At 34.0% G+C, this 24,673-nt stretch overlaps 1 protein-coding gene across 2 annotated transcripts in view; it reads left to right on the plus strand.

The window, feature by feature from the left end:
* Nucleotides 1-24,673, plus strand: part of LRPPRC (leucine rich pentatricopeptide repeat containing) — a 92,617-nt gene that overhangs the window by 64,228 nt on the left and 3,716 nt on the right. For both annotated transcript variants that reach the window (XM_026683437.2, XM_026683455.2), the window contains exons 26-35: nt 212-302; nt 3,141-3,283; nt 3,404-3,518; nt 7,220-7,340; nt 10,730-10,818; nt 15,475-15,679; nt 18,370-18,500; nt 20,009-20,124; nt 23,811-23,885; nt 24,432-24,516. In XM_026683437.2, the coding sequence (XP_026539222.1) occupies nt 212-302; nt 3,141-3,283; nt 3,404-3,518; nt 7,220-7,340; nt 10,730-10,818; nt 15,475-15,679; nt 18,370-18,500; nt 20,009-20,124; nt 23,811-23,885; nt 24,432-24,516 (1,171 nt within the window). The remainder of the gene's footprint in view (nt 1-211; nt 303-3,140; nt 3,284-3,403; nt 3,519-7,219; nt 7,341-10,729; nt 10,819-15,474; nt 15,680-18,369; nt 18,501-20,008; nt 20,125-23,810; nt 23,886-24,431; nt 24,517-24,673) is intronic.

Here is a 24,673-nt window from a genome sequence, read left to right on the forward strand (position 1 = left end):
TTTGTTAATCTAAGAATTCATAGATTATGAAAATTATTACTAAATCATTGGTCCGTGTTTTGAAAACATGTGATTCGTTCAATGTTATTTTCCTATTAATCAGGCCTTCACACCTTTGTCAACATAGATTGTATGGAAAGTTGTATAATTTCCCAATGTAAACAGAAAAAAATGAATATTACAATATACATGTTCTGTTTTTATTTTAAAGGGTGAGGGCCTGGAAGCCATGGTAACACTGACTCAAAACCTCTTTGATTGTGATAGAGATAAGATGTATTATTCTCTGTTGTTATTATGCCGTAAGTAAAATGACCAGTTTTATTTTATGTTTCATAGGCTAGACTTATCTATCATAAGAATATAATTACTAAGCATCTTCCCAAAGGCTAATGCAACTGTAACATGAAAGAATAGATATGTATCCTTACAAGCCTTACAATTAAAAATAAAATGTAGAAACCACCAAGGAGGTTAGATGCACAGAACTTCCATATACCAAACAAGAGTAAATATTATTATCATCCAGTATTGCCTGTTCTGAAAGGTTACAAATCTCCAGAATAGGCATTTCCTACCAGTTCTTAACTGGAAAAGACCAAAGGTCATCCTGAGGCCTTCAGTATGTAAAACTTATGAGATAGGCCTCTCTTCCGTATTGCTCAAATAAAAATAGGATTCTGTGTCTAGTTTAGCTTCATCACAAGGAAAAGGACCAAAACAGGTATCTTGCTTATCTTCCCTCCTTACACATTGTTTTAAAAGAGATTTAGAAAACTTAAGAAAGCTGAGATCTGAACTACTGTCCTCTAGATATTATCTAAATGGGCTGGTAAATGGGCATGGTGGTGAATTCTGTTTAGCCACAAGCATAAAGGTCTGCATTTATTCTTGTTCACATTTGTAACCATTTCCCTGCAACTGAAGGCCTTTATTGGGCCCTCAGTTTCCTCCCCACCTCCCACTCCCCCTTTACGGGTTCTGTGCAGCTTCTGATTTAAAGATATTGGCATAACCCTATTTTTCCTTCATTTTGACCAGTGCTCATATATTCTATTTAAAGAAAAATTAGGTGGCATTTTTGCATTCATTTCAGCAACTTGTCCATGGGTGAAATATTCAGTGTGTTTGGGCTACATTCCAATTTACCAGTTGGTTTCTTTCTTTCAGTTCTAAAGTATTAACTTGAATAAGGAAACATTCTACAGTTGGCTTACTTTGGTTGAATGATAATTGAAGGTTTTTGTAAACCACCTATTTTCTTCTGCATAGGTGGCATTTATCTCTTGAGGAGTTTCTTTAAAGAAAGTTGCCATTTCCCATCATTCTGTAGTACTAAACCATGTTTCAGAAATTCAAGAAGTGTCTGTGTAATTTCTCCCTTTACTTTGAACTGTCTTGTTTTGCTGTCTGCAAAAGAATTTGAAAAAATGTTCCTCTTTGCTATGTACATAATTGCTTTCAATAGAAGATAGCCAAGTACACTTGCATTCTTCCAATCCTTTCATAATCTTACCATTACATAGGCAACTTGTTAAGCTTTAGAGGAAAATGCTATAAAATTGAGAGCCTCATAGCACAGGGTGATTGCACATTCAATTCGGGGAGATTTAAATTTGGCAGGCATGTTAAATAGCTGAAATTATTATTTGGAAAAAAAATCAGAAGTTCATATGTATTTGTACTGTCAAACAGCTTTACAGCTTTTATGTATATATGTTTTAAAGAATGTGTCTGTTACTGTTCAAAGTTGGACCAATATAGCCTCACATTGCTAATTCTATCAAAACTAGGGGTGATTTTTTTTGAGTAGCCTGCATTTTGGATCACAAAATTGACTGGGGAACTCAGAAATTGACTAGAGGCCATGGTGTCTGCTAATTGGCTCCCAGCCTAAGTCACAGAAAAAATGGCCCAGAAAAGATTTATAATTTATTTTTTAAAAACAATTTTCCAAAGTAAATTATGGAATAGCGAAGGATGGAAAAAGTTTGAACCTTTGGGTGTCTGCTGTTGTACTGATCCAGATTGATACCTTTATGCATTACTTTAATGTCAGATGGGAAAAGCTTCTTAGTAGAACTTAAATATGAATGCTGAAAGGTTTCCTTTCATTGCCTGGTCTCTCTTCTGTTTGCATAGACCAGTTATCCTTGTAAACCCACACAAAATGGAAGGAAGCATTATGAAGCTATGTTTAGAATGCAAAGGACTATCTGCTTTTTTTGCTGAAGCAGATTAACCCACTTCTTCCTCCACAGCTCTGCTTTAGATGGTTTACTATTGGCTTACTATTCAGCAGAAAATAAGCAAAAAAGGGGTCAGAATTTCAATTTAAATAAAGAAACATAGCATTGGGCTTCAAAGCATATTTTGTCCCCAGTTAGAGATTATTCTCTCCTTCCCAATAGGCATTTCCTCCATTATACTGATAATATGCCTATGAGGGAGAAATATAAGAAAGTAAATTTTATGAAAAATTTCTCCAGTCAGGAAAAATAAAAGGCACAACCAATTCCTTTATTCAAATTAAAAGAACAGCTTTTTTCTTATAAGATAAAATAGTGTGTTCCTTAGTGCTTTATATTTGGTAATTAATTATAATCCTTCATCATAGAAATGAAAGAAAATAGACCCAAGAGCATCCTTGTCTGCAAACTGTATCTAGGATTTATGCTGGTATTTTAAGAAGGGTATTTTATATACTTAGTGTTGTATGAATAAAAATATGAGCAAAAGAACCACATTTCTTTTGTGATCCTAGGGGAGCAGCACATCCCTTTGCCAGAATGAGTACATAAAAGTACAAACAAACTTGTAAATTATGACACTTTGTCAAACTTTGCTTAAGCACTTACGCAACCTCAACAACAGCTATTTTATTTCCAAAATGAATATAGAGTTGAAACAAGTTATTGAAATAAAATCTTCCTTCTCTTGGTAAACAGTGGTGTTCCCATGATTGTTTCATAAAATGTGAAGCAGAAAGAACAAAGTACTTTTTATTTTAGCTTATTAGTTTTAGTGGAGGTTTTTGCTAAAATATTTGAAATTTGAAATCTTTGTTTTTTGTGGTAACATGTTAAAATACATTTATCAACGGTGCATAGGTGTCATTGTTTTCTCTTTTCTTCTTTCAGAGAAAAATAATGATTTGGAAAAGGCTGAATCTGTTTGGACTAAAATGCAGGAAGAAAACATTGTTCCTCGTTCAAGAACTTTGCATTTGCTAGGACATATTTTTAAAGCTAATAATCAGAAAATTCCATTTACTGTACCTGAGGTAAATTAGATTCAGCGTTTTTATAATGAAATACCTACATTAGAATAATTCTTTTTAATTAGATAATAAGTTTCATAAATTATGTATTTAGAAAAATAAAGACATTTGTTTCTTTTTAAGAATTGGTATGAAAGCGATGATGATTCTGCAGCAATTGGCTTGTCATCACTTCCTCAGCAATCATATCAAGTTAATGAAAAAATAAGTGAATTTTGCAGAAATGATAAACACAGAGGTAAATCAGTTTTGGCTTCTTAAATCTTTGTTGAATATATTATTAACTTTTTCTGTACAGTTTTTTTCTATGAACACACAATATAACTGCAACTGAAAACTTTAGTGCCAGGATATTTACATATATATGTTACCTGAATCTACTGTACCACAGTTTAATAAGACTTGGTTACTGTTCTAATTTTGTTTGTTTTGATATCTGACAAGATACAGTATCTTGTTATACTGGAATGATAATATATTAAGATGGGGTAAATGCCACCCCAGAACAAGAGCACAGCAGGATAGAAATACTCTAAAATAGAGATTGTGAGGCTATAGCTTCTCTTGCTATATCTGCCTTTTCTGGAGCCTGTTTCCTTTAGACAAAACAGTTAATTCATTGCCCCCAAGCATAAGGAATTTGGAGTTTACTGGCCATGGTGGCTCTTTTCTGGGCAGAAACTACACAAAATAGCCTAGAATTTTGAGCTAGATGAATGCCACCGGAGGGCAGTTATGGCTGAAGAACTGATACAGAGATTCTGTCTGCTTCAGTGCTCTTATTGGGCCCATTCAAGGATGGAAAATTGTTTGGAGAAGCCCTAGAGATTTAAGAAAGAAAAGCTGTATCCCTATCAAACAAAATTTATGAAAGTAAGGGTAGTAGGACTCCAAGTTATTTCTGTTATTCCTTTAGTTCTTACAATTCTAGTTCCTACTATTCAAAACATGCTGGGAGAAGAGAGACTTCCAAACAAGCTCCAGCAAGAGTGAACATTGTTTTTCCCCACCCAGCAAAGAGGAGGACCAAAAATGGGTGCCTTAGCCTCAGTTACCTGAATTTGAAAGGTCTTTAGGATCATATGACAACCTTTCCCATTCTTTATAATGGGAAAGAATCCATTCCTTCTCTCCCCAACGGATATTCTTCCCTTTCCAGGTAGATGAAATCTTGTATGAAATGAGCATGTGAGCTATTTATCAGGTTGTCACTTAATCATGAGCTTTATTAAATACTACCAACTTAACCGATCCAAAGAGACATTCAGTAAAAGTGTGCTGCAGAAAGTAATTCCTATACAATTGAGCTCCTTTAATAAAAGCTAAGCACTCACAGTTTGTTTGTTCCACTATCAAATGTTATTATGACTGTGTTGTAGGAAAGCAATGTGTTAGACTTATCATGAAAGATCATTTTCTGCAATGGAGAAAGAACAGCCAACTTACCCTTCAGCTATCTTCGTTGGGTATCAAGAGGGAGAGAAATGTCTCAGTACCTATCTATACCTGCAGCCAGTTTAATATAGTTTAATATTTATTCCTAATTTCTAAAGTGTTCCATCTTTGGAAGGAGGGATGCTTGGAGTGGAATTGGCATATTAGCCTCACTTCCCCTTATTCAGTATAATTGACTAGGCTTTCTTTTAATACTAGAATAATTATTTTGTTGCTAATGAAATATTAAGGCCACACGTGGAATACTGCATCCGGTTTTGGTCACTACATTACAAAAAAGATGTTGAGACTTGGGAAAAAGTGCAAAGAAGAGCAACTAAGATGATTAAAGGCCTGGAGACTAAAACATATGCAGGATTTGGGTGTGGCTAGTCTAGAGAAAAGGTCTCGGGGTGGGGGGTGGAGGGGAGAGACATGATAGCAGTATTCCAGTGTTTGAGAGTCTATGGAGATTCTCAGTCACCGAGGTCATGGTTGCCCCAAGGGTGCTATTTATCAAGAGACAACTAGACTTTCTGGTTTTTCTTTGAAAACGTTTTGCTTCTCATCCAAGTTTTTTCTTTGAAGACATCTGCTTCTCATCCAAGAAGCTGAAACTTCTTCAGCTCTGACTGGGTAGTGTGGAATGGAAGGATTTATACTCCTTGCAGACAGTGGTCATTTGCATTCTTTTAGCAAATAGTTAAGCACAGCCTTTAAAAAAAATTTTTTTTAATGCAAATTACCAGCTGTCTGCAAGGAGTATAAGTCCTTCCATTCCCTACCATTCAGACAGAGCTGAAGAAGCTTTTTGAATGAGAAGCAAAATGTCTTCAAAGAAAAAACAGAAAGTTCAGTTGCCTCTTGGGGGAAAAAAAGTACCTTTGAGACAGTATTTGAGAAGTTGCCACAAACAGGAGGGGGTGAACTTATTTTCCAAAGCACCAGAGGTTAGGACAAGAAACAATAGATGGAAATTAATCAAGGAGAGAAGCAACCTGCAATTAAGGAGAAACTTCCTAACAGTGAGGATAATTAACCAGTGGAACAGCTTCCCTTCAGAAGTAATGAGTACTTCATCACTGGAGGTTTTTAAGAAGAGACTGGACAGTCAGTTGTCTGAAATGGTATCGGGTCTCCTACTTGAGCAGGGGATTTTAACTAGAAGACTCCAAGGTTCCTTCCAGCAGTATTTTGATTTATTAATAACTTCAGAAAACATGCCAACTAGCCTGCAACAGATATTCTTCAACTTGTTGTCTTCATGTTTTTTCTTTAATCTTGACTCCCAATGATCAAATACTATTTTCTTAAGTAAAGCTATCGAGACTTACCTTGTACTACTGTCCTACAACTGTATATTGTGTGTGTGTATATGTGTTTCATTTCATTGAATGCAGTAACCTAGCATTAACATATAATACTTGGTACTTTAGCTACAGTAATCTAGATGCTAAAATACTGTAATTACAAACATAATAAAGAACAAAAAGTAATGAATATTGACCTAAAGCTGTGTGTAAATTGTTTCACATACTTGTTTCAATGCAAAATCTTATGAACATATTCATGATCACTGCAACATTCACCAAATTTCATGATACCTTTAAGAATAACATAATAAAAGATTTGCATCTATTTAGCCAGTACATGCAGTCTACTTTTTCAAATTCTGTCTCACCTATTCTTCATTCAGTTTTTTTTATCTATTTTCTGATATTCAAGGCATATGTAAGCTTATGTGTAATATTTCATTATAATGATTGAAATGACTTTCTAAAGTAAACTGTTGAACAGTGGGGAGGGAGTTTCAGATATGTAACATTTATTTTTAGAGCAGATTAATGTTTTGGTGGGACATTCACATCTGCTTAATCTTGTTCAGAAAAGTAAATGATTAAAAGAATACTTCTGTTTTCCTCCTTGGCTCCCTCTTCTTGTAATGTCTTTTGACTGTCAGTTATTGTGAATGTGTGAAATAAAACCATTAATCAGTCAGATAAATGCTGTTGTAGTATATTTATAAATGGTATGTTTCTGTGTAAACCTAGTTGTAAGCAAATAATTTCATCTCTCAAAAGTAGAAATACTGCTAACGTTTCCGAAAAATTTCTGGGATAAATATTAACCATTGTACCTATCACAAGAATCAGGAATTATCTTAAAATTGAATGTAGAATATTCTTAAATGAGTAGCATTGCAGTGATTTGACAGTGATTTTGAAAAGGGCTGTTTTGTGACTGGCTAAGACATAACTTATTTCTCACTGGTGGCGGTAATCCTCTTCCTTCCCTTTTAATATGAAGACAAATTTAAGTTGCTAAAAGTTCAATAGAAATCAGATTTTTATTGGACACTAAAACAGCTCTTAAATATAGCTTTGAGCTCAGAAAGAAGCAGTGAAACAGGTTTGTTTCACATGCTGTTATAAAGAAAAGATGGGAGTTTTATTGTGCCATTTCAATAAACTGACACATGTATTGCATTTTTAAATTCTTTTGCAGAGGCATACAGACTTTTTCTAATGGCGAAGGACTTTGTACTTAATGTCGGTTGTTACAACAATCTTATCAAAGTATTGCTCAGCCATGGTTCTCTTGAAGAAGCAATGGAAGTTAAAAAAATGTAAGTCATTTTATGTATGCATCTGTTTTTTTAGCAGGTATGGGTAATTTTGCATTTACATTATTTCATATCTTGCCTGTTGTTTAAGGACAACGTCAGTGTAATGTACTAGACTTTCCACCATTGAATCAAAAAAGTTGACATTCTCAAATCATCTTTGTCACTAGCCCATCATGACTGAGTCACACACTTGGTACACTTAACAATTTAACAAATGCGTACATTATAAATACACCAAACAATTCTTATGTGTAGGTAGTCCTGGGATCTGAAGACCAGAGAACAAATATTGCAAATGTTCTCTTGACAAAATCATATGAATAGGAATACATGTTGTTCAGTGCATCAGACAGCTGTGCTTCATGCATAAAATCCCCAGTGTGGAGTAGAGATCTGAATATGCAGCTATGCCACACATTTCTTCAATAGCTTGAATCTCTTAAAAGAACTTACTTGAAATAAACTTGTTAGCGTGTGGACTAATTTTATATCAATAGTGAGAAAGACAGATTACATACAGAAGATTGTCTCTGTGGCCAGCATATCCAACTGTAATCTAATCCATCATACTGTAGAAATAGCAGTGGTGGGTATCAGCTGTAAATATTGAGACTGTTAGAGGAATGAATTATCTTTACAGTTAGCTTACATTGTAACCAAGAATGAGAGAAAAGTTTGAAATCAGAAGATTGTTGAAAGGGACAGTATTAGATTAAATTTATATAACAAAAACAACAATAATAGAATTAAATAGCTACTAGAACATAATTTGAAATTTTTGTATGTTCAAAAAAATAGAGATTTATATTAAGTAATTAACATACAGAAACACAAAATGACCAACAAGTTGACTAACTTTCAAAAAATAATCTGCTAGAAATAAAGATTAACATGAACAGAAAACAAAGCACGATTTAAATTGTGAACTAATTAAAATTATACTGAAATTATTTAAAATAAGATGATAAAGTAAAATTTAACTTCAGTATTTAAACTCTAAAATCTTACCTGTATTTCACTATGTTTGGACATGTTCCACAGCTACGAGTTAAATGGTTACTAGTAAATAACAGAAGGTTCATGTGAATTAGCTTCAGCTCTACAGTCCTTTCCAGTTGTCCTTCCAAATACATGAAACCTTGCTGTTGTACTTTAACTAATTCTGCTTTAACATAATTTAGCATGGCGTCTCAGATCCAACAAAACTATGTTTAGCCTTTGTTATTATTATCTTTATTCATTTATTTATATCCTGCCTTTATTGTTTGTAAAAATAACCCAGGATGGCGAACATACCTAATATTCTTTCCTCTTCCTATTATTTTAAATAAGCAAGTAAAAACAAAAAAAGCATGGGTTTTGTAAAATAACAAAATAAAAACCATCCATGTTTTCTTCACTGATATTCAAGAGAGAGTGAGAGGCAGTATACTTCATTTACATATCTAATGCTCAGCTAAATCATGCTTTACCATTGCCTCCAAAATGGATTGCAATATAGATACTAATCCAGAAAATAAAGAACAGAGAAACACAAATATTCTCTTAACCAAATGGCAGCCTTATGTAAAAAAGAGGGTCTTCTATAAAACCTGCTCATTTTGCTACATTTTACATTAATTTTGATAGGATACACATACGTTAGGTGTCAAAACAAAGAATTTTCAGGATTGCTCGGTAAGTTGCAAACACATCGCTAGGACTGTTGAATATTTAATAAATTATAGAGAAATAGCTTTTTATCATATTGGCAAAGGTTAACACTTGGTAAAAATTTAAGCAGGGCAATATATCAGAACACAATACATTTTACATAGTCTATTACCAGCAGACACAAATAATAATAAAATTATAATAATGTGGTAATCCAAGTGAAATACAGTAAGATTGTATATTGGGAAAGGAGAATTCCAAAATCGGGTTATTTTGGAGGGGAGTTCTGCCTAGCTTACAGTAAGGAAGAAATAATAAGTCATTATTTTCTTTTTCCTACCTGTATGGGTAAATATTTATTTTTTAAAAAAATCAATAATTGGAAATACTGAATATTAGTGACTTTATAGAAACATGTTTTTTATTATTATTATCACCCCAAAGATATCGATGAAATTTAACTATAGTTCTAAAATAGAAATGTAAAAGTTTTGAAATAAGGGATTAGATCTGTAATAACAGCAACACTTATGTAATTGCACTGAAGATTGGAAGATTGGAGAAAGTAAATCCTTTGTAATATGTCATTTACAGTTCTATGCATGAGTTTTTGACTTACAGGTTTTGACAGATGGGGCAAAAGGAAAAAAAAGAGCAATGAAGGCTTAGGCAGAGATTAAGCGGATTGGTTTGGAAGAGTAAGGAAATCCTGAGGGCCCAGAAGCTGAAAGTGACTGAGAGGAAGGTCATATTATGAATTTAGCGGAGGATTTTCTTGAGATTGGGGAGAATAATTTAGCAATGACTCTATTTCCTAATCCGCTCAGTTCATAAATTCAGAAAGTTGGGCTCTTCTGTTGTTTCTCACAAGATGATCCCTGTGATTTATCCTGATTGTTGATACAGCAAATGGCCAGCCATGTATTTACTCCTCTCAGGGGGAATTTTAAGAGTAAAGTCTATATTTAATTATGTGGGGACCATTTAAAGCCATGGACATGAAAATAGAAAAAGGTTTTCTGATCAGCGTGTTCAAGGGCTGTTTTTCAAAAGGACTTAAATATTAGTAAAGCTAATTTCTCCTTGCAGTTTCTGGTAAGAGAAGTTGTTCATTTTTGTTTTGTTTTTGTCTTTTAAATTACAGAATTAATGAATGATGCAATTTAGTTATAGGACAGCAGAGTAATACATAAAGTTTTTTTTTTAATTCTGCACATGTCTAGATGACAAAAAAATGAAAATTAAATCAACCAAATTATACAGAACTGGTTCATAATATCCCTTTGATTTGTATTTAAAATATACTGTGCTGAAAATAAATGTTTCATTTTTTATTGCAGGAAGAATGGTTTTACATTTTATAATTATGGTGACTGTTTTAAAAAGAAGAACAAAGTATCCCGCTTAGGATACAGCAGAACAATAGTGGGCATGCAGTTATTTTCGTCATGTAATATGTCAGCATTCAAGAATCTGAACCGATTGTTTAAAAAAATCTTGTACTTTGTTTCTTTTGTTGCTCATTTCCAACTTTGTCATCTGTCAGAATGCACAAAAAAATTATCCTTCTATAACCATTGACAGGATAACACAAAAGCTGTCTCCAGGTCGATATTTTGCAGCAATATTTTTAACATACGAACAGTAGTTTTTATAATTTCACCTTGGTGCTCAACCATTTATTATCGTATCAGAAGCATGTCAGTAATTCCTTTCTAAATGTCTGCTTCTTTTAGCGCTAAGAACCACATCAAGGGCTTCGTGCTGAACGATGCTGCCAGCAGCCTCCTCATCTTAACGCAAGTTAGGCGGGATTATTTGAAAGGTATGTCACAATGCTTGACCTTTACGTCACATTAATGCCTCTGCAGATTTTTCTTGTAACGCCCTTCGAATACTTGGATAAAGGAGTCCATTTAGCAAATTACCTGCTTATCAAGCGCCTTTTGTGGTAGCTGAGAGACGTAAATTACTGTACATGCATTTATAATACAGCTTGAATATGAATGTACTTGTCATTTGACCACTTAGTCCAGTTTCCGTTCCATTTAACACAAGATGGGTTTTCTTAAGATGAATCACAGCTCTTCAGACATGCAAAATTTGTGTTCCAGAACGAGAAAAAGTACAGGCTTTCAAATGTGTTAAAATTCACAGCACAATTCATTTTGCTTTGGAAATTAACATACCTTAGAGCATCTGAAACAATTCCCAGCAGTTTCTTCCTGAACAATGTGTTGGTAGCACCAGATATCAAGTGAGTTAAATTGAGTGTTAAATGTGCGTGGCTGTGCACTAAATGTTTATAATACTGATTTTTTTAAAACTTCATCGAATACTTTTAATAGTTCTCAATGCCAGCAGTAATAAAACAGACATTGTCCTTTCGTGCTCTTTGTAAACTTATTTTGCCTGGTAACAGCAGTATTGGCTAAACAGTGTAAATGCTGTGAATGCAGTAGTGGACAATTTTACTATTCTATATTCATTGATTTGAGTCCAGTTTAGATTCATCTTGAACATCTGCCTTCAGAATCTACTGTTTTTCACATAATAGCAAGAAGGCCAGTCAGGTTTAGGATGACTGAACTTGCACAAATAACAATTTTATAGCACAGTTGCTATGGATTGCTGATGAAAATGTCTCTTGTGTTTTCATCATATGCTTAAACGCATCTTTTCCATTTTTTATTTCATTTTTAAACCTAGTTTAGCAAATGACCTTCTTTAAGGTAGGACTGTTGCTAAATCATTTAGTTTCATGAATTCTCTGAAAAATATAACTTACTTTAAATACATTGGAGTTGGATAATTTGTAGCCAATAACATTATATAGTTCTTGGCTTAATTAAACAGCTCTTTAAGTTGTAAAAGTTCAGATCTCTGATAAGAAGTGCCTGTCCTTTAGCGATCTATGGTGTGGGAAGAAGTGAAGGTATCTGAAACACCATAGAAACAAAGATTACCAGGATATGAAAAAATATAGGAAAAACTGTGGGTGGCCTGTCCATATTTTGCTTTGGCCCTACTTACGTTCTACTTAAGCTCCACGTGGTTCCTAAGTGATTATCCCCAGGGAATCCTTTCAACAGAACTAATTGCCCCTCAATCAGCTGCCATGACCCTATAATGCCAGACATGATATCCTGAATCTCAAAGTCACTGGGAGAATAGCTTCTCATCTCTATCTTCCCTTGAGACCAGTACTTAAGCAAAATTTCTACAGCATAGCAAGACCTCTTGCTGTTCTCCTATAATTTGCTTTTTTGGCTCCCTCTTGGACAGCAGGGTGGAGTAAAGGAGCAAAGGATGCAGTAAAATATTGCAGATAGATTGGCAGGGACTTCCTGCTTCAAACCATTGAATTTGAACTTCTTTGCTTTTATTTGACCTCTGATTTCTACAAATGTGTCTGCTTCCCTTTAGTTTTCCCCTTCTCTTGTTGGATACCTCCTGGCTTTCCCCCCAAAATGGCTAATGAAACACTTGCAAGTCTTGAGATCATTTTCTCAGTACTGAGTGCGTTAATCCTGTTTCTCTGTGCTGTGCTTTATTTATCTAGCCAATTTTTGATTCTTTAGAGCAGAGCAGGGAAGCTAGGATAAAAACTGTACAACTGAAATTGGATGGATTCTGTATTTTAAAAATACTTGATACTATGTGCTGATATGATCTACCCAGACCAAAGATGCTCCAATGAAGGAAATTCATGCCTTGATCATTCAGAGTTGGCCTACTACAATGTGGGGCTCCACATTGTAGTAGCCTCAATCGGCACAAAACTGGATGGATTATTTGTGTCGGGCAAAAAGAACACTAATTGTGCAGTCACTGCAGTGGTTTCAAAATTGACTTCTAGGCCCAAATCAAAGTGCTAGTTACTATTTCTAAATCTCTTTACAGTGCAGTATGAGAATATGTCAGGCAACACCTCGCCAAAACTGAGTCTGACCACTCCATTCCCCTAAAAGAAAACCTGTTGCTGGTCCCCATCCTCAGATGATTTACTGGCATGGATCCAGCAACAGGTCTCCATTTTATGGAACACTCTTCTGGAGATACAGATGGCCTCTAATTTATAGACCTTTCAAAACCTATCCAGAGTAATGCTGTCCCAGCAGGTGTTTGGCTTTAAGTTAATTTCATACAGTAGTGGTGCAATATGTTCATTTTGTATTGATTGTTTTTATTACTTCCATGGGATATTAATAAATCATAAACTAAGTTCAACAAAAGGCATATAGTATTCTGTACTATAAGACAAAAGCAGAATGCAACATATCTCCTTTGCTTAAGTTGCTTAAAAACGAGATATTACACTAGAGCTGCCTGGTAGAACTGGTTAGAATGTGTTGTTGTTTATATGAAAATAGTGTATTTTACTGGCTTTGGGGGTGGTGAATAATGGGATATATATGCATTTGTTGCACTTACTGAGTGCATCAGAATTTTTAACATGAAAATTAATACATAGCTATTGTGATTAAAAATAGGAAGAATTATGATCTTGGTCAGTTATACGTACAAATCAGATGTGGATAAATTATAGTCAATTTTCATTAAGAAAATAGTCACATTTTTATAGTGAAATTTTGATTTTCCATTGAGTGCACTTCAGAAGCAACCTTTTTTTAAAGATTTCATCTCCAATTATTTATCTGAAGCAGTCTAAATAATTTTTACATCCTTTATCTAATTATCTAATTTATATTTTTACAAAATGATACAAGTTAGCATAAAATATCAGTTATATAATGATACATTACTTCAGTTTGATTTAATAGACATTGATTTAAATGGGGACTTCCTCCTTATCCTAACTCCAATGGTCCATTAAATCAAAGATTTATTGGAAAAATGTTAGTGTTGAGATTCTGCAGATACATATATACAAATTGAATTGAAATGGAAAAGGGCTAGTCGCATAGCAAGAAGAACTGATGGCAGGTGGACCAAGGCAATCATAGAATGAATTCCACTTGATAAAAAGCATTTACAAAAGAGGCTTAAATAAGATGGATTGACGACACCAGCAAGTATTGCAGACCCCATTGGCAAAAGAAAGCTCAGAACTATATTGGTTGGAAACATGCGGAAGAGGCCTTCATTCTTCAGTGGATACAAAATGGCTAAAATGATGATACGTATATGTGTGTACATACACATATATATATGAAAATAAAATAAATACATGTTGCTCTTCATCTAATTAGTATTGATGAAAACTGCATGTGTGTGCATGTGTGTATTTTAATATTACCTTTTCATTCTTGGTATCCATATGTGTGTCTGTGTGTATACATACATATACACATACACGAACCAATTCCTTTTAGCTATGTCAATGTGGCTTGTAAGGGAAGGAGCATCAGAAGTTTAATTTTAATTTTTAATTATTTACGGTAGGTAAGTAAATGTGGTCAGTGAGAACATTTGGTATTTTGAAAAAATGTTCTGAGTGCTCTAATAAAATAGCTGCTGCATCTATTACCTATTACATTGATTAGGATGGAGGCACGGCCAAGCACCAAACATCCATTCACCTGAAGTCAAACTGTTGTGATTACTTCCCACCCTTTTCCTTTACCATATGATGCTCTCTATCACCATAGAATATTTCTGTTTTCCTGTTTAGATATCACACTAAATTTTCTATGTCTATTATTGTAAGATAAGTACACAGCTTTTGATTAGCTATAAATGTGTTCCATACACCTTTTCCCAAAGAATTTTGGAAGGAATGTTTTAACTTTTCTATTGTTACTGTTAGCTATGGGACCTGCACTTGAGAATTAAGCAAAAGAGATTAGGGTGTTTTGATACATGGTGGAGATTTTCATCATCAAAATTCAGTAGGATACATAATAAAGTGATGATTTTCTTTTTCATGTTACCATTTTCAATAGCTAATATCAAAAGTTGGACTGAAAGTTACCATAGGTGAGCATTATTGATTGTGGACCAACTGCATAGTTAACTGTTGAACCACTCCAAGATGGTAGTGCAGGTTCTAAAGATATCTTAGTGGTTAAAAAAACATTAAAATTACCTGTTAGACCATGGGTCAGCTTAACAAATCTAGAAAAATGACGCTTGAGGAGGTAGTAGTATAGAAACAGTGTATTTTCCTATCTAATATGCATGATGGCCTACTATTTAGTATAGAATAGAATAGAATAGAATAGAATAGAATAGAATAGAATAGAATAGAATAGAATAGAATAGAATACTTTATTGGCCAAGTGTGATTGGACACACATAGTGATAAGGAAGTACCCTTGGAAATGTGGACTTCAAAATCTTACATGCAAGATATACATAGCAACATATAATTGCTTTCAGTAAACAGTCTAAAAGGCAATGGTAGGTTGAACAAAAGAATTGGTAAGATTTTTCCTTCTCTCATTAGATTTATAAATATGCAATGTAATATCAAGATCTACTGTTTTGAATAAAGTCTCTCTTTTAATCTGTTCAACAGAAGCAATGTCTTCCCTCCATACACTTCTTAAAAATGGTAAGATACCCAGTCAACTAGCAACTACTCGGCTTGTTCAGGCATTCGCTCAGAAGGGAGATGAAGAGAGTATAAGGGAAATTGAGAAATTAATGGAACCCCTTCATGGGATTCTTAAGTTACCAAGAATGCTTTTCATCAACAACACTGCATTGGCTCGCATCAAAAAGTAAGTAACTTGATAATTGGTACCACTTCTTTGTACTAGTATGAAAGCAGGGTTATGGTGAACTTGTTGTCTTATCAGTAATCTTTTCTTCATAATAGTTAAATACTTGAATTGGCTGCCATTGAAGATTCTTATCCTAGAAAGAATGAATATTGGAGTCTATTTAATGAAATGCAAAAACTGCAGATTATTGGATAAGTGAACTTTTGCAATTGGCTAATGATATCAAACTCTCCCCCCTGCCTTTCAATTGTGTCCAACTCTTGTAAGACTTCCTGGACAAGTCTTTGCAGTTTTCTTGGCAAGTTTTTTTTTAGAAGTGGTTTGTCATTGAATCCTTCCTAGGACTAAGTGAAAGTAATTGGCCCAAGGTCACCCAACTGTCTTCATGCCTAAGGCAGGACTAGAACTCATGGTCTCCCAGGTTCTAGCCTGACAACTTAACCACTACACTAAACTGACTCTCATATCAAACATTCGTGTTTATGAAATGTTGTCTACCTGAATGAAACGTTGCTATAAATAAGCTAACTCTTGCTAATACTGTAATTCACAGCATAGTGCACAACTGTTTATAGCAGTAAGTTTTACACCTGTGTTAAAATTGTTTTGAACTCTTGTTATAATGCAGAATAATAAAAGATTAGCCTTAAAGATTGTGAGTTCCTTAAAATAAATAATTACATTTGTCTGATGGAATGTTTGAAAATTCTTTTCAGATAATAGAAGGCTAGGGAACATATTACATTCCAATTATACTGTCTCTCTTCTCTTTACAGTATTAGTACATAAATATCAACTGTATCTTTTCTGATGTATACTGGCTTTATTGAATGGTTTCATAGTATTTATTTAATATGGAGTGTTGGCTTATATCCATAAAATCTTGTCTCTGCTTCTGTATGCATTGAAGAAATTTTAAATATACCAGTTAGCTGAATCCTGTCTTATTTATTTCACTCTTACGCCAGCCTCTCAAATAAATTTGGTTGTTTTCTCATAGTCGGTAGTTTGATAGAATATGTTACAGATATGTATACCCCAGGCATATATTGATGATAGTCCTAATGAAGACTGATGAAGTATTTGAAAAGATAAAGAAGTTTGGTAGAAAGATCGAAGAAACATTTTAACAGATTCGTGTTTATGTTCTCTGTTTCTGGACATGGATTAGCATTCTTCTAAGGAGAAAAAGGTGGCTCAATGGCTAAGACGCTGAGCTTGTCAATCAGAAGGTCGGCAGTTCGAATCACTAGCACTGTCTAACGGAGTGGGCTCCCATTACTTGTTCCAGCTTCTGCCAACATAGCAGTTCGAAAGCATGTAAAAAATGCAAGTAGAAAAATAGGGACCACTTTGGCGGGAAGGTAACAGTGCTCTGTGTGCCTTTGGCATTTAGTCATGCTGGCCACTGAGCACGGTGATGTCTTCAGACAGCACTGGCTCTTCGTCTTAGAAACGGAGGTGAGCGCTGCCCCCTAGAGCCAGAAATGACTAGCATGCATATGCGGGGGATCTTTTACCTTACTAAGGAGAAAGAAGCTTTAAAAATTCTTAATACCAAAATCCTTCATTAAAAACAGTTTAAAAAACTAGACTTTTGGAAATGCTTGAAGGATCAATCTTCTCTTTTAAACATCAGTTTAACATCAAGAAAAGTCCAAAGTACACCTATACAGTTGTGTCAGGTAGAAGAACATGGTAACAAGCAAACTTTTTTGCCATTTTATAGCCCAGTTGTCTATTTATTTGCCATAGTCCATTTTTATAAATCAGTTCAGACATGATGTCAGCTGTCTCCAGGGAAAAAATATTGCTGCATTTAGAATCAGGTACCTTTCTAAATTAGCAGTTAAATATGAACTTTCAGATGTCTTCTGGTATCTTAGGCATGTTATTTGCCTAAGTGTATCCACATATTGTTGCAGCCAGACTCTGAAGAGCTGTAATCTGCAACTCTTTAAAATCCAAGGCACAATAAGTTGTGTTTATTTCTTATGGCTACAGTACTTTCATCATATGTTGCCATTTCTATTACACTAGAAAGTAAAAATATGTGAACAAACCATTAAACCTGTCCATGAGTAAGCTTAGAGGGACACGAAGGTGCAAATTTCACATATTATGATGCAGATGATGAGGTCAACATACTTGTCAGATATTGTGACATGAATTCTATCCTTTCTGCAGTGATATCATGACACACATATCTTCATTTTGACACCACCCTGGTTGGTACAGACACTGGTGAACATACCACATTTAATAGAGTTGTGTCTATATCCAAAAAAGTAACTATGGAAAATTCAATAAAGTATTTAATATTATAAACATGCTGTTTTTTTTCTTGTAACTTTTGTTTTAATGGGAATATTTTTATTTTTTACTTCCCCATATTTCAAAATAACCCACGTGTTGTTTTGTTCTGTTACCAAAAAGGTAATGTTATTCAATAGTAGAAAAAGGTTATAGTTCATTTTTGAAGGAAATGGCATTAGTGCTTATGTTATGCTTAAGTTTCACTTTGTGTTATAACAGCATCTGCATGAGTGGAGTGATAAGTACTTTTAACATTGCTATTCTGTGTAATATTAATGTAGTAATAGAATAAAACATTCATGGTCTTGCTTTATTGGCATATGAACGCTAACATTAGCAACTTAGCTAATGTAGCTTTTTACTTTCACCAGCAATAACTGCGATGCTGCCATAGAATACATTGAGGAGAAATTCATTTCTAGACAACTGACTGAAGAGGCAAACATATCCTTTGTATTCAGAAAATTGATAGAAGACAAAGAGGAAACAGCTTTGGAAAAACGTAAGTTAGTGTAACAAAAAAGTCCACTGATATCACTGGCATATAAAAAACTTCAGTAGCTGCTTCTGTAAATTTTTCCTACTTGGTCAGTTCTTGAAGCAAGCAGTGTTTTTAAGCCTTATATAACTCACTTCATGTTAATTTCAAAAGTAGCATCACTTATAATGGTATCTTAACTGCAACAAACAGCCTACAGGAATATATTTCGAACTTGACAACTTTAAGATGTTTGGATTTCTGGGCTAGGAAGTACATGCATCTTAGAGTTGCCAAGTTTGAAAAACATTGAGCTAGGTGATCACCTTTAGTAAATGTTGGGCTGCATGTTTCTCAGGGCAGGGTCGGACAGCAAGAGGAGTTTTGACATTGGAGGAGAAGCATCTCAAGTGATTTCTAGATAGCTGGGAAATAGAATTCTGAGATGAGATCGCCTCTCTGCCTACAAAGGAGGCAGAATTAAATATATAATCCTACCAAGAATACTGTAGGATTGCTGTGCTGGTAGTTTTAATTCTTTATTTATATAAATAAGATATTCATTACTTCTGGTTTTGTCTCAAAAACTTTTCCACCTGAAGAGTACTATCAAGACAGCCAACAGACAAAAATAAAAAAAAATCAAATGGAACTATTTGAATAGAAAAAGTTTTTAAAAGCACAGTTAAACTGATCATCAGTTCAAGTTGAATGGTGAAATCACCACTTTTTGATTTGTGGCATATTTTTTACAGTGTAGTTTATATCATAAAAAGTTTAAAGCAATAAAATATGTTATGAATTAAAAAGTAGCAAAAACTGATATACTGCCATTAAAAATATTAAAATTACAAGCCTGTACCCTGTTTATATATTCTTTTTAAGCTTGTTTTCTTACTTTTTAATGTTTAATTTTAATGTTTTAATGTTCTAATTGTTTTATTGCTGTTTTATGGTATAAGCCACCCAGAGTTGCCCAACAGTGAAATGTGAAATATAAATTAAATTAAGATGGCTGAAACACCAAAATTTGGAGGACCTGGGGTGTTTTTTTTTAATGCTTATAAATAACCTTGTTAGCCTCTTACAAATGTAATCAGAAAAGCAATCTCAACATACAGTTTCATTTATTGGGGTTAATATTAGAAAATTAGGGGTTAGGATACAGAATCTTGAAGACTAGATAAACAAACAGCCTATGTCCATTCTTAATTACCATGGAATTTATTAAGATGATGTGTCTCTGAATTATTTGAACCACTTTGAATAACTTCCTTTTTACATTTTTTATATGATAAAAAGTCAGGTTGGAGGCCATGATGGTCCAATCAAAGTTTTCTCTAATATGTGATGCAGATGTTGACATTTTTACCATTCCCTATGGGTTACCCCTGCATTGCGACATCTATCTGCAGTTTGCTAGTAATTTTGAAATATTCCCTTTTCTTTTCCAGCTTTAATAATTTCTCTTACAAAGCCTTATTTTATTTTCCCCATATTTATACATATTTATTTATGCCTTTGTTTTACAGTGAGTGCCATGGTTGAAAGATTGGCAAATCAGTTTGGAATTTATAAGCCTGTTACACACCTTTTCCTTCAGTACATAGACCAAGAAAAAGTGAACGATGCTGAGCTTCTTTTACAGGTAAGAGAATGTCAGAATCAAACATGAATCCAAAGATGTGTGTGTGCATAATACAACATTCCATGGACAAGATATACTACAGGCTTTATTATACACTATCTAGGTATTAAGAATTTTCAGGTAAATATTTGTTTTTTATTAATTTTTTATATTTCTGGAGGCAGATGAAATGATTCTGACTTTCTGGAACAAAGGAACAAGTGCTTTTCAGAGTAATATAATCTCAGGTTTTTCCTAAAATATGTCACCTTTAGAAGTAGGTCCTGGATGTAGCATATTTTGCTTCTTAAAGACTTGCTGTAAATGTCTGAATCCCTGCCTGAAAAATTAAAAAGACTGCTTTGCTACAGAGCAGGTGGAAAAGGGACAGCCAAGGCTGTATTTTTTGATAAAAAGGATTTTCTGTCTATGCTTAATGGAAAATTAAAATTAAAAACTCAAGACAGTGAACATGGTTTACCATTATCCAACTACTTTCAAGCAAAATTGGGTTTTATTTTTCAAACATTGGTTTCCTTAGCTTTACAATTGCTAAAATGTTGAAAGGGTGTTTTTTTTTTTTAAGCAATTAATCTGGCATGTTAACTGACAAATGCAGTAAACCACATTTTCTCCCTTTTAGAATTGGCAGTCTTTGGGGAATGGGATGACCATGTTTGCGTTACTTTAACAGGGCTAAATATAGAGCTGAGAAAAATGCAGAACAAACTGAGTGATAAGAGCTGGCACTGGGAATGTACACAAACAGGCTTCAGCAGGCTGACTTTCCCAGCAGGTGGCAGTCAGACAACCACAATGATCCAGCAAATTGTGGGCTTCGTATAAGCTCTCTCTGTCAAACAGAAACCTGCTTCCAGTATCTGATTTAAAAAACACTGCTTTATATGCTTGTTCTTGCTTAGCTGCTAAATACTTTCAAGGGGAAATGGAAAGAAAAACACCTCTCTCCTAATTAGAATATTTTGTGGTATCTGGGGAGATTAGGTAATAGGACTGTGTGGTAAAAAAAAGGCTTTTGTTTGTTGCTTATAAAATTAAAAGAACTTTAGTGCTTGGTCATCATCTGGTCATTGAAGAGTTCTGTTGGCTTTCAGTGATGTCATCATTATGAATAGCTTATCTAGAATGTTAAATTTTGTTTAATTTCTGCTCAAAGAAATGATTTGGATCTGTACATGGAAAATCAGTGAGCAGATTTGAAGAGGTGTTCTTAAAAGATGACTGGATAGTTAGTTATATATACTTTGTATCATTGATAGGTTTTAGAAGACACATTTTTATGTCATAAAATTAGGACTGGGTTTTTTTGTTTTGGATTGTATAAATATACATGTAAAATATTTTGTTTCATTTAAAATTAATACAGTAGTTCAGTGTGTTACATTATCATACTGGTACTGAGGACCTGCCTAATGGCTCTTTGTATATACAACTTTGTGCATTATTGTAGTAGACTGAATCTCTGGTTTACCATTCTTAGATTGTCAGGGGACCTCTTTACTGTGTTGAGATGGAAAGGAAGGAAGAAATGCTAAGACTGAGGCATCATTTATTAGTTTTTTTCTTTGTCCTCTTTTTGTTCTTCAGAAATATATTGTTCATGTTATGGTTGGCTACAAGTTAAATGTCATGGAAACTAGTTAATAAGTGGGTTTATTTTTGGTTCCCTTTGCTCTAACCCAGTCCTTTAGTTCATATTCTTAAAGGATGAAGTGTGAATCCTTTGAAGACAGCAATATTGTCCAAATTAGTGAAAAACACACTAAGAGATGGTATTATTATAGATCTTCTGTAACTAATTCTATATGAGAGTTTTGAAGAAGTTTCTCATCTCTTAGCACTGACAGTTATACTTTTCATGATTTTTTAAAATGTTTTGCAATATGCCTCTGTCATTAACTTTGCTTTCAGGTTAAAAATATCATTTGCTAACTCTTACCATAAAGACTACATATTTTTATCTCTCAGTTGGTGCTCAGATCATAATTCTATTGTGGTGATCCAGAATCATGTACACATACTATTAAGGGTGATACAAATAAACACAAGGATTTAGGATTTTGTGACTATCTCTCAAGGAAGGTGACCCATTTATTTCAATACACAATGCACTATTTAATTAAGGCATGGAATTTGAATCGGAAATAGCATTTTGCTGTTGCATGCTATTTATTTTAAGATGTCTTTCATGAAATAGTTTCGTATGCTAAGTTGTGATAATAAATCTGTGAATGAATGGTACAGAAGAGGGATAGCAATCCATGAATCGAAGAGCACATACCACTTCTAACACTACTGCTAAATCACGGTAACAAAATACATCAAAACTCAAAAACATATTTTCTGTGTTAGGTCTCTGACCATTGGAGGTTTGGAGCCAAAAAAAAAAATGTTTTCCTGTTTTAATGTTTACCACAACATTCTTTCAGTTCATGCAACAGCCTATCAGGACAGCTCTGCTGCTAATAGTTTGTTGAACTGATATGTTTTCAAAGAAATCTGTAGCAGGCGGATCACCCAGTGATAAGATGCATATCCCAGCTCCATTTTGTGTCTACTGAAGCCCACTCAAATTATGCTGATTAAATTCAGCAGTAAATAAACATGTTTGCAGTTTTTTTTTTAAATTTAAATGAACTATAAAAAGATTTGTGAACTATCTTTATAAGCACGTCTGCTTTGAGTCATTTCTCTCTTAAACATACACAACCCAGACCAGAAAGAAAGCTAAAGGGTTCTTCAACACCATGTTGCCCTGTTTCCTCAAAGACTTTTAAAAAAACCCTTTTTTTTTTAATCAACCCGGCTGCTAAAAGATTGCCTACCCCGATCTATAGGACTTGCTTATATTTCTACTTCTAAACAAAGGGGAATAGAGGTTTTAACATTGACGGGTTGACGGGAGGAGAAGTCTGTATATTTTTCAAGTTTTCAAGAAACAGGAGAGAAATTTAAAAAGCAGCAAATCAGACAATGTTTTCATGTTATTGTCTGCTTTACTGTTTTTCTTTTCTCTCCCTCCTTAATAGAATTTCTGAGATGGGACAGACACTTGATTTTTCGGGTCTGTCAAAAAAACTTTGAGTTTAACTTTTGTCTCTTGAGCAGTGGCTGTCTGTTGCAGAGAAAGCCTTTTATAAAATAGAGAGATTGAAATCAGTCCTTTTGTATGTGTAAGTGTAGGTAATTATACTTTAAAGGGAACTTGCTTTGTACATTTTAATTTTTATAAAGAAACGAGCAGTTATCTCTCTGACACCTTATTAAATGTATAATTAACCTTATGATCCCTGCCTCACTTGTGAATGCTTGGCAGAATAATTGGAGAAGAATAGTCTTCCCGCTTTTCTTTCTTTTGCAGTCCTAAATCTCTTTTCTGTGGGTTGTTAAGCCATTTCTTCATTTTCTTCTCCGTTTGCAGCAAACTTAATGTTTATAATGCCAAGAATAGCATTTGCTAGAAAAGGAAGAAAAAAATAGGCCTTAGAATCCCATGTATGTTTCATTCTCCGGATTTTTAATAACTGGTTGACCGTTAAGGCCTTTAGTAATAATATATTATTGGCTATTGTGAACTTTTCTAATTGAAAGTTTTCACCTTAGGTGTGTTTTATTTATCAAGATATTACAGTTACTTTGCTCATTTAATTTTCTTCCTTTTCTCCCCCCCCCCCCTTTCTTTCCAGAGAAACAAAGCAATAAGCGAACAAAGGAGTTATATCATAGGTTTTATTATACAGAAATCCAAGATCAAAGGACAGGTATATAAACTTTTTTTTTAAAGATTTGAATGTAATTAGCATATTCTTTCTAGCATCTTTACTTAATTATGTTCTGATGTCAACATTTGCAAGTTGAACATGCTCACAGGGATGTTAAGATTGTACTTTCTCAATACAAGAAGAGAAAAGAAAAAGGGAAATATTCCAATTTTATATAAACAGTGAACGTCTTACCTTCTTTTGATTCTAAAGTGACTAAACATGCGCGACTTACAACTTGTAAACTTATAGCTTAGGGATAAAGCACATAATTTGTATGCAGAGTGCCCCAGATTAAATCCCTAGCAGATAGATTTTGGAAATATCTGTGGGAAACCCTGGAGAACTGCTTATAATAAACTATAATAGTGGTACAAGGTAGTTTCCTGTATTTTTTCCCCCTTGGTTTCTCTAATAAGCTGTCCACATTGTGCTTTTTCTGCTGAAAGCATCTCAGGATTCAAACTGTAGCACTTCTGTTCTTCTTTAGCCCTAAATCTTTATGAAAGATGTCTCACTAATATTCTGTGCCTGTAATTTTTCTAGAGCAAAAAGATCAGGATTTTACAGGACCTGATACCTGATTTTAAAGATCAAGACCAGCTGCTCCACTACCTCCTGAAAAGCTATTGTAAGATTTAGTGTTTAGTTTTTTTATATTTTGTGTACATATCTGCATTTTAATGGTATGCAAATACTATCAGCAATTCGATAAATGTTTAAATGGCTGTAATAAAACCATAAAGCTTAAAGTTGGAAGCACTTTTGGAAAACTTTCAGAAGCTGAA

Source organism: Notechis scutatus, chromosome 1 (assembly GCF_049901735.1).
Source record: "Notechis scutatus isolate UNSWTSFEM ecotype Mainland chromosome 1, rNotScu1.2, whole genome shotgun sequence".
NCBI lineage: Eukaryota > Metazoa > Chordata > Lepidosauria > Squamata > Elapidae > Notechis > Notechis scutatus.